Here is a 17,500-nt window from a genome sequence, read left to right on the forward strand (position 1 = left end):
TACACAACATGGCTTCAACAACATCCTGTCACAAGGTCACTCATGGTGGACCACGTCAAACGCTTTCGCGTGGACGTCTCGCATGAAAGACAAGCGTCGTCCAGTGTACTGACCTGAGGCGCGCGCTTGGCACAGAAGGAGAGGCAGAAGGAGCCAGCGGGAGATGCCCATGCCTGCATACGCCACCCATCACACACCTGCAAGGAGGAAAGACACCCATACCTTAGTCTCCACAACACCTGTTGCCACTAATGCCACACCTGAGGATGGGTTAAGATGGGGGACATCCCACCAGGAGTAGTGTGAGAAGGAATGATATCAACAGCTGCCTGTATGCATTGGATGAGGTTAGTTATAAGGTGAAATCATACCCACATGAGTCACTCAGAGTATTATTGGCATATATAGGTGATGGAATATTGGGGTGGTGAGGGCGGGGGGGATTTGAGTATTATTATCATGACACAATCATATAATCAGGAGCAATTATAAGCATAATCAACATATATCTAAGATACAATCATACCATTAAGAGATACTCTGAGTATTATCAGCATAGATATGAGATGGAATCATTCCAAGAGGAGTATGATTAGCATACCTTTGAGAAGAAATTATGCTAACAACACTCACGAGCATAATTAACATAAACACCAAATGGACTTACAAAAAGCCCAGGAAGAAGTTATCACATTATATGAACACTCTCAATAAATAATAAAAAAAAATCCATGAAATAGTATTTCACATCACAAAACATTATAATTCAAGATCATAAACATAAGTAGGAAAAGTAACCACATTCAAAACATTCCTCATAAACAATTTCAGTAAATGCACTGAGAACCTGGATGTAGTACAACAATAAAACCACTTAACATTATGGATATATATATATATATATATATATATATATATATATATATATATATATATATATATATATATATATATATATATATATATATATATCCTCCCTGGGGATAGGGGAGAAAGAATACTTCCCAAGTATTCCCTGCGTGTCGTAGAAGGCGACTAAAAGGGGAGGGAGCGGGGGGCTGGAAATCCTCCCCTCTCGGTTTTTTTTTCTTATTTTTCCAAAAGAAGGAACAGAGAAGGGGGCCAGGTGAGGATATTCCCTCAAAGGCCCAGCCCTCTGTTCTTAACGCTAACTCGCTAACGCGGGAATGGCGAATAGTTTGAAATATATATATATATATATATATATATATATATATATATATATATATATATATATATATATATATATATATATGGGCAAAAATTTCGCTGTAAGAGAGAAGATCTACGAGATACATGTTACAAAAACAAAATCCTTGAGGACTTTTACTTTATCACAAACTATCATTATTCTCTGACGTTATCAGTCTATGTTATGAGGTGGTTCATTCCACCGTTCCCAGTGAGTCGAGAGAACGAACCCCTCCACGTCATGACCATCAGCCGAGGCAAGACTCGACATCTCAATACTCATTCTGAGAATGACATCTGACGTCATCTGTTTACAGACGAACAGCTGGGAGAGGAGGAGGAGGATGGTGTGTGTGTGTGTGTGTGTGTGTGTGTGTGTGTGTGTGTGTGTGTGTGTGTGTGTGTGTGTGTGTCAGTGTGCTTTAAACTTCCACTCTGTCACAACGCTGTGTATGGCAGGAGGGTGCGCGGGAATGTGGGGTCGAGAGGGGGGATTTAACGCTACATTGAGGGATTGAACTCCACTTATCACAGATGCAATAGAGGCAAGACGTCTATTATATGTCTTACTTAATCCCACAGTAATCCCGCCAACTGAGGTAGCTCTACCACAGTAATCCCGCCGACTGAGGTAACGCTACCACAGTAATCCCGCCGACTGAGGTAACTCTACCACAGTAATCCCGCCGAGTTAACTCTACCACAGTAATCCTACCACCTGAGGTGACTTAAGTCAGTAAATCCCACCCTGCTATGGTAACCCTACTTCGTAACCCCCCCCACTTCAACAGGGAACTCCACACATTAATCCCACCAGCACAGGAACCTCCAACACACGAGAGCTGAGTTCCCAGAGAAAGACCCGAGGCTTTAAATCAGCCCAGCAAGGAAGAGAGAAGAGTTAGGGGTGACCTGATCACAATCAGACTGATAATGTAAGCAGTGAACATTTCACAACCAGCAGGAACATAACAACCAGGACGATATATAACATGAAATAACACCCCCAAAAAAATTGTCAGAAAGGTTGTAAAAGAGGTACAGTATACGAGTGGTGGATGAATGGCATAACTTGAGTTAACGAGATAAGTGTATGTGGGCGGCATTCACAAGTTTTACAAAACTGTATGATAATGGAGAAGGCGAAAGAAATTAGGGCCTGACGAGTGTAACTCTCTCTCTCTCTCTCTCTCTCTCTCTCTCTCTCTCTCTCTCTCTCTCTCTCTCTCTCTCTCTCTCTCTCTCAGTACAGGTAAGTATGTAATCACAAATAGGTAATTACAACGCCCCCACAAGCACTTTATTGACACAGGGTACGAGCAAACAACAAACACAGACACACACACACACGCACGAGTTAAGACAGCGCACGTTAATAATACCATTCCACACGAAACATCGACTTCACACTCCATTACCACACACTTCCATGAGAGGAATACACTCCAACCCTGACTCCACATTACTTAAACAAGCGAAGGTTCGGTTCAGGTCACTAAACCTACTCTAGTTTCATGGGCATCTTGAGAATTCTCGATTCTCTCTGGCCATCCAAGTTACACGACAGGTAAGAGGAGGTGATCCAGCAACGCCAAGATGTGTAACTCATGCCATGAACGCTTCACACGTCGATAAGTTACACGTCTAACTGACGGTTCTGAAACCTTGTGATGATGATGAAAAGTTCTCTAAGGATGGTGACCGATGATGCCCAAGCGCTGCCAGAGAAACTGGTGGCTGCGAGAATTGATATATATATATATATATATATATATATATATATATATATATATATATATATATATATATATATATATATATATATATATTCGTATAAGTCCATGGGGAAAATGAAACACGATAAGCTCCCAAGTGCACTTTCGTGTAATAATCACATCATCAGCTATCTATCTCACAGAAAATGAAACGTGACCATGATAAGGAAGATAGATGGAGGTGGTCCCGGGTGGGTCTTCTCGCTTGCTCAGCCAGGTCTGAGTTGGACGAGCCACAGACCACACCCTCAGGCCACACTGACTCTCACGACCCTTAATGTTGCAATATGAGCATTTCATGTTACAAACTTTACATACACACACACAAAAAAAGCTTAAGCTGTATTTAAAACGCATTTTTGCTACTGTAAACGATATGATGTTTGTTGAGTGAGTGTGTGTGTGGGGGAGGCATTTCCATTTTTCTCAGGTAAACTTTGAAATGAAGGATGCGTTTTTTTTCTTCTTTCCCTTCATTCCCGAGCGAGCGAGAGCAAGAATGTATTTTACAGTTCACGACACTTGCGCCCCCGCCCGTAACTCCTCGAGTACGAACGACCCCTTAACTCGACACAATGGAACGACCCTGGAGCAAGGCGGGACGACCCTTGGGAGCGACGAATATGAGGACATACAGACGACCCTACTGACTGACGAAGCGACAGAGGCAGCGACGAGAGGACGAACGCAATGCCAAAAAGACGAATACAATGACGAATGCTGGGTTGGGGTGGGGGAAGGACGAGGAACTAAGGGCGTATACATCACTACTACAGAGAGAGGGGGGGGGGGGGGGAAGGGGGAGATGGGGGTTGATACATCCCGGCAAGAGAGGGGGAGGGTGAGGGTGGGTGGATGGGGGGGGGGTTAGTTCGTCAAGACCACTGTTGTTTGCAGAGGCCTCACAACCGAGCAACCGGAAAAAAAAAACAAAAACAAGACAAACAAAGATGCCAACATTAATTTTGAGAGTGTGGATGACAGTGGATTCTCTCCACAGTAAGGTAAACAACCCTGGCTTCATATCCAGTGATGGTCGACGCTCACTCGACCAAGGAGAACAAGTCTGGGAAATGGACTTGAACGAAACCAGACCGTAAACTGAAAACGTCAGATGACAAACAATGAGAGGAGAAGACAGGTCAAACAATGACAAACAATGAGAGGAGAAGACAGGTCAAACAATGACAAACAATGAGAGGAGAAGACAGGTCAAACAATGACAAACAATGAGAGGAGAAGACAGGTCAAACAATGACAAACAATGAGAGGAGAAGACAGGTCGCAGAATGACAAACAATGAGAGGAGAAGACAGGCCAAACAATGACAAACAATGAGAGGAGAAGACAGGTCAAACAATGACAAACAATGAGAGGAGAAGGCACATCAAACAATGACAAACAATGAAAGGAGAAGACAGGTCAAACAATGACAAACAATGAGAGGAGAAGACACATCAAACAATGACAAACAATGAGAGGAGAAGGCACATCAAACAATGACAAACAATGAGAGGAGAAGACAGGTCAAACAATGACAAACAATGAGAGGAGAAGACACATCAAACAATGGCAAACAAGGAGAGGAGAAGACACATCAAACAATGACAAACAAGGAGAGGAGCAGACAGATCAAAGAATGAGATAAAGAAAAATGTGTATTTCTCCTCGTATGTGTAGCGCAAGCCCCAGGACCACAAATAGAGCATGGGACGTGTTTACGAATGATGGCACGGAAGGTGGTGAGCGAGATGTTCAATGAGGCGATATGAGCCAGTGTGTTCACTGAATCCAAGATGACTTTCATGATAATGATGTAACCTTAAAAATAATAATGTGACAAAGATAAAAATGTGACCTTAAAGATAATGATGTAACCTTAAAGATAATGATGTAACCTTAAAGATAATAATGTGACCTTAAAGATAATAATGTGACCTTAAAGATAATAATGTGACCTTAAAGACAATGATGTAACCTTAAAGACAATGATGTAACCTTAAAGACAATGATGTAACCTTAAAGACAACGATGTAACCTTAAAGATAATGATGTAACCTTAAAGGCAACGATGTAACCTTAAAGATAATGATGTAACCTTAAAAATAAAGCTGTAACTTCAAATATGATTTTCTGATAATCGCACACATTCGTAGGAACGTAAAAAAAAAAAAAAGTATATTTCATTATTTCAACGTCATGACGATGACCTTCAAATCCAGGAAAAAAAAACATACAAAACGCAGAGTAAATTAATGTTGGATGGTTGCAGACGAACACGGTCATGCACGCAGCTAGGGACACAGCAGGCAGACCCATGCAGCAGCTGTGGCTAAGAACACAGTAGGCACAGCAGCTGTGTGTGTGTGTGTGTGTGTGGTGTGAGGCCAACCAGCCAATGAAATGTTGATGGTTAATTCTTTGAGCACGACGGTACGATCCTTGAGCACGAAGATACGACCTTCGGGCACAATGAAGCGAAGACCCTTAATCTTAAGAACACGGACTTCTCATCTATTCATCCTAGATAGTTAAAGACAACAGTTAAGTCGTCCATTCACTGAACAACACACTAACAATTCTGTACCGCAAAGATGTGACGCATGAACAACTCCTCCATACAACAAATATAAAAAACAGACACATTATACGACGAGAATAAAGGCACCACCACAACAAATGCAAACACACCTCTGAGCTCACAGTTGCCTCTGTACGACACGAAGGTGACGCACGCACACACCAGCATATGAACGCATCGCTCCAGAGAACAACAACAGACGGACAAGCGTCTGATTGCATATCTAAAACATACGACTGTGTTTCCACGACTTTACGAAACGAGTAAAGAACTACATTGAATCCACCTTCTATTGGAAGTGAATAGAAGTTGAGTAAAGTTATAAAGGTTATATTAGATCAGGTCTTTCTGCCATGGTGGTGGTGGTGGTGGTGTTGGGCTGGGCTAGGCTGGCGGAGTGGCAATGTCGCCCGCCCTTCCCTTAGCTCTTCATGACACACTCATACAGCGAACAATTTGTCTGGCTTACACGCCACGTTCACCCCGGCGCTTTCATAAGACTCCCTCACACGCCTCATTTCTCACGAGAGAGTCTCCCTCATTCCTCTCGCCAATGAGCCTCACCGTGCAAGTGCTCCTGCAGTTCTTCGTGGGGCGCGGCTGAATTGGGTTACTGGTCGACCAAGCTGTTGGAAGCCGTAGGCCATCAGGCCCACGCAGCCCCCCCCCCCCTCCCCCCACAGCCTGGATGGTCTGGTACATTGTGAAGACATTGATCTAATGCACTCCTGAACTTCTCTACAGTGACATCCCGTGCTGTTTCTGGCGGTAGATGGCACGGTGTTGAGTCCTGGGACCCGGATGTTCAAGGTCTAACACATCATTCATCTGGTTTATGATCAGCGTCTCTGTCTGAGCCTCATTCACAAGCCTCATCAATGAGTGAGTCTCCCTCACATACGCAATCAATGACTCATCCTCAATCGTCTTATTTGCAATGGGGGAGAACCTCTGTTGTAACAAGAACAGTTCCTCTTGCAACAGACAGAACGGAACTCCCCTTGCAACAGAGGGAACAAGAGCTTCTCTTCAAACAGAAGCTTCCCTTGCAACAGGAGCAACTTTTCCTTCGCAACAGAAGAGGATGTTCTCTTCTAAGAGGAGAAACTCTTCCATGCCAGAGGAGCAGCTTCCCCTTGAGACAGAATCAGCTCCTCTTGTAACCCAAGCACCTCCCTCGCAGCCAGAGCAGCTCCCATGAAGAAGTGAAAAAAGACACACACAAAAAAAGGGAAGAGTCTCATCACTGAGGCCGTGTTTCAGACTTCGACAGAAAGCCTCCATTAGCCACAACACACTCCTCGCCAGCAGGTCCATCTCGTACACCTTGCGATACAACACTCGCTAAATAGAATTGGGGAAGAGAACGGCTCCCGCCGTGGAGACGAGGCATTAAAGAATATTTTTGACGTAAGAAAGCTGGGAAGAATACCAAGGATGCTTGAGGCCATTGATCTGATGCTTGGTACCTTAAGAAACGACAACAGAAAGCCTGTATGGCCTCCTAAATCACTTAAAATTCACCAATCGCACCTAAATAACCTAAAATATACCTTAATCATTTTACATAGCTCCAGGAACAGAAAACAAAGAAAAAAAAGAAATACACTATGTTTTCTAACATTCATAGCTCTGAAAGTGCCTGAATATTTATATGAATTAATTCCAAATAAACCAGTTGCTTCTGATGACATCTAAAGTATTTACAGAAGCGGGTCGAGAAGTAACATTTCCGATCACTGAAATATTCAATAAAATTCGCTACAAGAAGAGAATAAGAAGCGCTCCAAAGCTCGCGAACACAACAGCAGTGCGAAATTAATGTCCTGAAGATATCTGACCACTTCTTCATACCACAGTTCCAATTACTAGATACAACAACGACAAAAACTGAAAATATTCAGAAGAGAGTTATTGAGTAGCGATCAACATAACAGCCAAAATCACGGATGATATTTGACCAAGTATCATCCTACGGTCATGGACATAAAGGGGATGTAGAAATATCCACAGATGCTCAGACTTCAAAAAAGCTTGCGATCAAGTAACACATTAGGATTCGTTAAATTTACACGGTGTAAGGAAAACGTCCGGAGGGTAAAGACCGAAAAACAACACCAACGTTGATAAACAAGGTCATACGCAAATGGTGTGACGTGACAAGTGGGGTACCACAGGGATCGTTTCTAAACCCCGTTTTCTTTAATGCTCATTTTCAGCGATCTGGAAAAGGGGGGTTTACAGGGGAAACCACAACATTTCTAAGATACCACGTAATCAGGAACGATCAACATGAACAAAAGGCTGAGTGTACCATGATCCTGCCATCTAGTTTCTCCCTATCTACTCCCATCTACTTAACCCTCCTCCTGCTGCTCCTCCTCCTCCTTCCCGTCTTCTCCGCCCCCCATCCCGAACTCTTCATCGTCGAACTGAGCCCCCCGTCCCCTCTGACTCTTCATCTACTTAACCGTCCCTCCTCCTCTTCACCGAATCCCCTTCCCTCACCCCCAGAGCCTCTACCTAATACACCTCACCGATAAGCTCCTTACCTCATGTATAACTCACCGTCAGGATTGCAAGTGTGTGTTTGGGTCTCTCTCTCTACCTCCACACCTCGACCTGGGACCAGACTACATTACCATCCCTCCTCCGAGGTCGCCCCCCTCTGCCACACCTCACGGACCCACACACCGTAGTACGCTCACTCATCGCCGACAGCTTATACACAACACAACCTTCTAACATTTGTCAGGCAGGGGAGTTGAACGCGACTAAGCCCCGAGTGTTTATATATATATATACATATATATATATATATATATATATATATATATATATATATATATATATATATATATATATATATATATATCTTTTTTCTATGCTATTCGCCATTTCCCGCGTTAGCGAGTTGGCGTTAAGAACAGAGGACTGAGCCTTTGAGGGAATATCCTCACGAGGCCCCCTCCTCTGTTCCTTCTTTCGCCTTCTTTCGGAAAACTAAAAACGAGAAGGGAGGATTTCCAGCCCCCCCGCTCCCCTCCCTTTTAGTCGCCTTCTACGACACGCAGGGAATACGTGGGAAGAATTCTTTCTCCCTCATCCCCAGGGATAATATATATATATATATATATATATATATATATATATATATATATATATATATATATATATATATATATATTTTTTTTTTTTTTTTTTTTTTCATACTATTTGCCATTTCCCGCGTTAGCGAGGTAGCGTTAAGAACAGAGAACTGGGCCTTAGAGGGAATATCCTCACCTGACCCCCTTCTCTGTTCCTTCTTTTGGAAAATTAAAAAAAAAAACAAGAAAGGGGAGGATTTCCAGCCACCCGCTCCCTCCCCTTTTAGTCGCCTTCTACGACACGCAGGGAATACGTGGGAAGTATTCTTTCTCCCCTATCCCCAGGGATATATATATATATATATATATATATATATATATATATATATATATATATATATATATATCATTGTGCTCACACTATACTTCTGTTTTTTTTTTCATTTGGGTTATTTTTGCAGGTTATTTTCTACTGATTCATGATGGCTTTCGAGCACAGACTGGGTACCAAGTCCTTTAGTATTTCACATAAATATATCATCATATTTCTCGGTTGTCCAACTGCGTCTGAGGGCATCACTCTGAGTGATGATCCGAGCTGCACCACACGACGTCCTGGTCCCTGACAACGAGTCGGTAAGGAACTGAGCGAGAGAGACTCTGTGTAATCTTCCACTTCATCAGTTTCATCCGTCTCGAAGTTTTCTCTTTTTCTTTTCTCTAGGTGGTGTTGGCACACGATAATTAGGTGGTGTTGGCACACGATAATTAGGTGGTGTTAGCACATGATAATTAGGTGGTGTTAGCACACGATAATTAGGTGGTGTTAGCACATGATAATTAGGTGGTGTTAGCACACGATAATTAGGTGGTGTTGGCACATGATAATTAGGTGGTGTTAGCACACGATAATTAGGTGGTGTTAGCACATGATAATTAGGTGGTGTTAGCACACGATAATTAGGTGGTGTTGGCACATGATAATTAGGTGGTGTTAGCACACGATAATTAGGTGGTGTTAGCACATGATAATTAGGTGGTGTTAGCACACGATAATTAGGTGGTGTTAGCACATGATAATTAGGTGGTGTTAGCACACGATAATTAGGTGGTGTTAGCACATGATAATTAGGTGGTGTTAGCACACGATAATTAGGTGGTGTTAGCACATGATAATTAGGTGGTGTTAGCACACGATAATTAGGTGGTGTTGGCACATGATAATTAGGTGGTGTTGGCACACGATAATTAGGTGGTGTTAGCACACGATAATTAGGTGGTGTTAGCACATGATAATTAGGTGGTGTTGGCACACGATAATTACTGACTGGGACGTTCCTCATACACCTCCTAACTCAAGTCTGTCTGTCAGACATCTCGCACACTTACACGTCCCCCTAACATATCCCCTCACGCGCACCACGTCTCTCTCTCTCTCTCTCTCTCTCTCTCTCTCTCTCTCTCTCTCTCTCTCTCTCTCTCTCTCTCTCTCAGATCACCATAGCACAGAGAGAGAGAGAGAGAGAGAGAGAGAGAGAGAGAGAGAGAGAGAGAGAGAGAGAGAGAGAGAGAGAGAGACCCTCCCCTTCTGCTCTCCGCCATTAAAACCTCCGGTCGCATCCATCGCCACCGAGGCTCTCATAACATCCACACAACTGGTCGTCCCCCAGGCTCCGTCACACACCTCACCCCCCTGAAATCCCCGCCACTCTTCAACACTGGACGTCTGACACACACACACACACACACACACACACACACACACGCAAGTCTCCCTCACAATCCTCACCAGTTAAGTAACACTTGGTCTTCCACACTTAATCAAGCCATTCTCCCCCTCACATTTACTTGTGAGCCTCCCTCATGCACTTCCTTACAAGTCACCCTCATATTCTTCATGAGTGAGTCTCCCTTATAACATAAGCTTCACGCAGACATATGACACCAGTGAGCCTCGCTCCCTCACAACTCATGAACAGAGCTCCATCACTGTGCCTCCTTCAAAATCCTCACCCTCATACTTCGTCTCCCTCATATTTTACTACACCTGTTGCATCCCTTTAAAATCCTCAATAACACGGAACAACGAGAGAGAGAGAAAAAAATCGTAAGGCAAACAAGCATAAAAGGTCGTTAGGTGATTAAGCCAAAGGACCCAACCATCCAGCGGGATCACAACGTAGCAAACTATCACTCGCAGTAAAACATGAGACAGGCTTGATCCTGCGAACTCTCAGAACGAGAGAGTTAAAACTAGAACCATTTTTCAAAACACCTTTATTCCCCAGACCAGAATACTGTTGTGTGCAAATATTACCTTCTAAAACAAGCGGAACAGCTGAGCGGGGCTGGGATGGGAGGGCTGGGATGGGTGGGGGGGGGGAGGTGTCTGAAAATATGTCCAGATTACTCGCAGGCCGCACAGATCTCCTCAAAATTGAGAATCAGTTTCAGTTCCTGAAATCCCTGTGTTCACTCTCTCGAGAACAGACGGACGATATATATATATATATATATATATATATATATATATATATATATATATATATATATATATATATTACTATAAGTCCACGGAGAAATGAAACACAATAAGTTCCCGAGTGCACTTTCGTGTAATAATCACATCATCAGGGGAGACACAAGAAAGAAATATAACAGTCGGGTCACACACAACGAAGAGACGTATGGCCAGATCTTCAATAATCAGGAATGGCAAACAATTCCTTTCATGAATGAAAGACCAGGTGGAAAATGCAGGATAATCCCGTGGATAATTATCTCATAATTACCCATCATTACGGAAAAGAAAAGACTTTCATCGCCAGGTTATTCCATTCATCGTCTGCATGCATGGCACACACATAGGCAAGGAATATAGTATGATCAATTCCATTTTTCAAGAATTCCCCCAATCCATATCTACAGATTTCACCTCATCAGTACGGCACAGGGAACGTAGACGTGCGGGCTGTGAACACCAACAGCTCGAGTGATCAGCGGAACAACTATACCAACTTAACCCCATGTCGAGGGTGGAGGTAGAGATGATGGTAACACAATACTGACATAAGATATACACGTAAGGTGTGTGTATGTCTCCCTCCCACACCTTGCCACTACACCTGCCTCACACACTCCTTGCCACTACACCTACCAACCATCCTTGCCACTACACCTGCCTCACGATGCCATGACTGGATGGCTACATATTTTCCATGTGCGCGCGTGTGTGTGTGAGTGTACACAGCGGGAGGTGTGTGTGTGTGTGTGTGTGTGTGGAGACTGGATCTTTTCCCGCTCAAATATGCAGGGGGGGCTGGTGCCTCGTGTGTTGCTTCTGCAAAATGAGAAGGCGAGACAGAATCCTCAATGATCCACATACCTAGACTGGCCTGGAATATCCTGAGGTTAAATCCCTGGCATTAGGTCACATGAACACCGGTGGAATGTCAGGTTAAACTACCGCTGGTGACAGTTGACTGGCTGTGTACAGAGGGGAGCCTGGCCTTGAAGCTTCGAATCATCACTGTCTCGGAGAACTTCATTAGCGCCTCCATTAACGGAGTCGAAAAGAATCGAGTCAGCGAAGCAAACGAGTTTCGGTCTGGGCGAAGCCTCGAACCGTCCTCTGAGGGCGGTATACGTGAACTTTGTCAATGTTTCATGAAGGTAAAGGTCAAATTCAGTGGTTCGGCACGGGGGTCGAAACGATCTGAGATGACGAAGGTGAAGCCGCAACCCGTTCGAGCGAAAGGTCCCAAAGTCGTCTGTACGATGAGGCGTCACGTGAACTTCGGCAGTGTTCGAGCTGAAGACGATGACAACGACTTGGCGCTCAGCGAGGCGGAGGACCCGAGACCATCAGTGCTGGAGGAGGAGGTAACCTGCCCAGCACGCTGGAAGCGCCAACAATCGTTGTGTTGGTGAGGCTAAGACGAGCGGTAATTGTAGATAACACTTCGGAAACATTACCGGAACTTGGATGACATTTTTGAAGAGTGACTCAAGGGTCTAAAACACCTGAAGGTGAGTTAATTACCCCAACATTTACAGATCTGATTGCAATACGCTCCACACACAAACTGGAAGAAGCAGATGCCAGACGCGAGCCGCTGGGGTCCACTCCTCTGTGCCAGGGAAACACACGCAAACGGCACAAATGGCCCAAAATGCGACTTACTTGCAGAAACCAGGAGAGGATGGCAACATCGCACCGGACAGAAAGGTACGACTGGAAAAGAGGTCTGGAAAACGAGACAGTGAGCTTTCGATTTGACTTTGCGTAATGAAGAGGCGGAGGGGAAAAAAAAACCTATCCCTCATAAATGAGCAGTACTAGGGGGGGGGGGCGGATAAGACCCCCTGTTGCAATATAATGAGCTGCTCAAATTAGAAATGATCGTGGCATCTATACAATGCACTCACAGATTTTGAGAAGGCAGGAGAATTCTGTCCCGTTGATTATTATGTGAGAGTTTCCAGTACAGAGCGGAGGGTATGGTCGTGGCCAGGGATGTGCTGTGGCGTTTCGAAATGGAACAGAAGGAAACGAGCGACATTCACAATGCGACGTGGGCAGAAATTGCGTTTGAGCACCACTGATTCTAACCTCGTTAAATCATGTTAATATCATTGGGTTAAAATACATTTTTGCCTAAATCCCAAAACACCATGAGCCCATCCCAACATTTTTCATCGTTCTGTGTTGATAATTTCTTCCTTGATGCATCACGAAATATATATATATATATATATATATATATATATATATATATATATATATATATATATATATATATATATATATATATTACCCTCGCGTGGATTTCTACGCCAAGGTAATTCTTCAAATGAGCATTCTATAAATATGGGGAAAAATATACATGAGCACGAAGAGAGAGAGAGAGAGAAAAAAAAAACACCCGGGAACAAAATCAGTAAAAAAAAATAACAGCAACAACAACAAGTAATAAAAGCAGCAGCTGGGCAATATGGTAAAACTTTTATTAACGATATAAATGTTAAATGAGGTAATAACAAAGGATGAAGGTAAACAAGAGTTATCACCAGAGAGAGAGAGAGAGAGAGAGAGAGAGAGAGAGAGAGAGAGAGAGAGAGAGAGAGAGAGAGAGAGAAGGTAATGAAGAGTGAGGAAGTAATTAGTGAGTCTGACAACAGAGTAAAAGAAACTGCAGAAAATTGCAGATGTTGTGGGCAAGCTTAGCTTGTGTATATATGTTGAAGATGTCCGGCGAGATCGAGTCTCCATCATACACCTCACTCCTAGCCCCTCCCTGACACACACACACCTGACCACTCCTCACACACACTCCTGACCACTGAGCCTCCCTCACACACACACACACCTCACCACTGAGCCTCCCTCACACAAACACACACACCTCACTACTGAGCTTCCCTCACACACACACACACACACACACACACACACACACACACACACACACACACACATCTCACCACTGAGCCTCCCTCACACACACACCTCACCACATACCCTCCCTCATACACACACCTCACCACATACCCTCCCTCACAAACCTCACAAGTAAGCCTCCCTGACACAGAGACGCCCCTTACGGACCCTCACTCACACACACCACCTCACGACTGAACCTCCCTCATACATACACACCTCCTTGAGACGCTCCATTCCCTCCCGTCATCACTGAGCCTCTGAAACACCTCATATCCTCGCCTCATAAAAGGTGTAAACGAGGACAGTGATTCACGGGAATGGCCAAGTAAGTTTTGTGGCTTTTAAAAGTTTTTCTTTTTTTTTTTTTGATATATAATCATCCAGCCACTGACTTCCAGCAAGGATGAAAGGCTATGCACACCACGCAAGGGGGAAGGGGGTGTTTGCATAGGGTCCCTCATACTGTGGAATAGGGTAAGGTCAAAGGTCAGGGTCATTATACGCAAGGGTCGTGCCTTCGTGTTCAAGGGCCGTTCCCCTGCAGTCCTTAAGGACGTATCGTTGTCCTCGGGGACCGGGAGGACGTTCTCCCATCATTCCTAAAGCGTCTGCCATCAAGAAGGTAAGACAATGTTCACCTGGCAGTCATCTTAGGAACTGTGTTGTGCTATTCAACCACTGTGAACTCTACTCGTGTTGCCAAGGCGATGATCAGCATTTCCAAGCACTCAACTGCTACTGTACACACACACACACACACACACACACACACACACATATATATATATATATATATATATATATATATATATATATATATAACTGAAGGTGTGTTATGACTGTTACTTGAGAAGATAACACCCCTCAACCCACGTGGATTCTTGTAGCTCCCTCGGCTGCGCTACACTCAGCAGCAGGGGCAGGATGGCCTCCTTTGAAGCGCCAACTTCTTCGACGAGACTATATACTCTACTCTCTCTCTCTCTCTCTCTCTCTCTCTCTCTCTCTCTCTCTCTCTCTCTCTCTCTCTCTCTCACTCACTTTTTTCGTGTGTTCTCTTCTTACTCTCCGGCTCCGGGCGGGCTTGCCAGACAGATTAAAAAGAGTTCCCTCTGGTGCTATTATATCACTGCTGTATATCTATCTAATCCCCCCCCCCCCCTCGTAAAAGGGGCCCTCCTCCCCTTAGGTTATTAAGCCCCTATTCAGTCCTATCTTATGCGCTGCGGGTCGAGAGCTCTCAGCAGTATTACATCTGGGTGGATGTCAATGGTCAGTATTACATGTGGGTGGATGTCAATGGGCGCTCGGGGAAAGTTGCACTTTTCGTAATAATTCCCCCCCGGGTTTCCGTTTTCTTCGTACCTGTCGGCCTCGTAAGATATCAAAAGAGACAAAAAGGGATGAACTTTCCCTCCACGTTCTCGATCTTGAGGGGGACCCACTCCAACAGAGCCCCGCCACCTCCTCTCTGCCTCGAACTCTTTTTGACGGACGTGATCATAATTCCTCTATAAATGAATCGTGTTCTGTAATCTGGATTAGCCTGGTCGCTTAAATTACTTGTCGCAGCTGTGAGGAGACCTGGCCCTTAGGTGACCAGGGCTAAGACGTAAAGGTTAACTTCACGGAACATCGAGCAACAAGGTGTTGTCCCAAAGCGTGTGGTGGGTGGGAGAGTTTTCTTGGCTGGTCGCTGTGTTATTCTGTTTATGACAGGTGGCTTCATGTTACTGTCGTTGTGCATTTGCTTCGTCCTACTGGTCGAGTTCCATCGAGCTGGTTGAGATCTGTGGTTCTGGTCGAGAGAACCGTCGATTGGGTCGGGTTCCGTCGTTCTGGTCGAAAGATCCGTCGAACTGGTTAAGAGAACCGTCGAACTTTGTCGGGTTCCGTCGAACTGGTTCAGAGAACCATCGAACTTGGTCGGGTTCCGTCGAACATGGTCGGGTTCCGTCGAACTGGGTCGGGTTCCCTGCAACTGGGTCGGGTACCGTCGTTCTGGTCGAGAGATACGTCGAGCTGGTCGACCAGGGTTCCCGGCTCGTGATGGCGTTGGAATTCCGTGCACGTTCGTGTAGGAGAGCAGCGGTGATGAGCGTCCTTATGTTTACTTGGCCTGTCTTTCGCTGGGTGTTGAGGATGTGTTGGGAAACATGACGCGGCCACCCAGCTCCTGGGTTCTGGTACACTTGCCATAGAATATAGCATAACGAAGTTGGGGTCAGGTCTAACAAGAGACGGAAGAAATGAAAAAAAAAGGGAATCTATATTCTTTTTTTTTTTGAGGAGGTGGAAGAGCTGTTGTTTTAGAAAGGCTGAAAAGTCGGAGTTTTTAGGAAAGATATGAAAAGGTTGAGAGCTCCGAAGTTTGCCGGTGTGGAGGGGGGGAAAAAAAGCAGACGTCATAACGGTCCATCCTCGCCTAGTTGTCTCTAGCTGTTGAGAGATGTGGCAACATTGTTTACACGACACGACAACACTGAAAATAGAATCTTTTTTCCCACAGATTTTCTAAGCTACACACACACACACACATACACACACACACACACACACACACACATATATATATATATATATATATATATATATATATATATATATATATATATATATAAAGGCCATCAGACATAATCACGAAACGCTCTTTTGAGTACCTTTGACGATGGTTTGAATGTGTCTGCCTGCGTCTAGTTGTGTCTCGCTCAACTATTTCCATTCCTTACTCTCCCACTTGACGAGGCAGTTCCAACTTTTCTTCTTGGAACACAAATAATGTTTCCAGCGCATCACCTGGAAACACGTCTCATTTCCATTTCTTGTTTTCCCCAGTGTCCTCAACTCATGAGACTTTTTCTCCCCACCCCCCCCTTGCTAATTCTTGAATCATATGCAAATGAAGGTAAGACGTGCCTGTGTCCCAGTCATATATGTGAATGACAGAGATGATAACAACGTGCAATGGGCCTTGGGAGTACAAAGCTTTATATCAACGAGGCGCCCAAAATCGCCTGGATTTCAACTTCTTGTCATGTGATTTTTTTTTTCCTTTGAAATACAGAGTAATAAAACGGAACGCAGACTGTAACAGACCTTCGTGTCCTTTCTAGAGTGTTTGTAATAACAGCAGATGATGCAGAGCTAAGCCATCTTCACATTATTTATAAACATCTGATCTTATTTCTATGCATGTTGTGGCAAGAGAACATGGTCATTACTAATTGTCCAATCGCATGTTTACCAGATGGCGTCCTAGCTACGTCTCTTCATTGTATATCAACTGACTTACATTTCTCTCTTGTGTCTCCCCTGATGATGTGATTATTACACGAAAGTGCACTTGGTACCTTATCGTGTTTCATCTTCCCGTGGACCCAGGAATATACTTGATCACGCG

The 17,500-nt window shown here is 44.3% G+C and overlaps 1 protein-coding gene across 3 annotated transcripts in view; it reads right to left on the reverse strand.

The window, feature by feature from the left end:
• tei (irregular chiasm C-roughest protein teiresias) overlaps nt 1–17,500 on the reverse strand; it is a 210,146-nt gene that overhangs the window by 30,239 nt on the left and 162,407 nt on the right. For all 3 annotated transcript variants that reach the window (XM_071696674.1, XM_071696675.1, XM_071696673.1), the window contains one exon: nt 114–197. In XM_071696674.1, the coding sequence (XP_071552775.1) occupies nt 114–171 (58 nt within the window). In that variant the 5' untranslated portion in view covers nt 172–197. The remainder of the gene's footprint in view (nt 1–113; nt 198–17,500) is intronic.

This window comes from Panulirus ornatus, chromosome 59 (assembly GCF_036320965.1).
Source record: "Panulirus ornatus isolate Po-2019 chromosome 59, ASM3632096v1, whole genome shotgun sequence".
NCBI classification, from domain to species: Eukaryota; Metazoa; Arthropoda; class Malacostraca; order Decapoda; family Palinuridae; genus Panulirus; species Panulirus ornatus.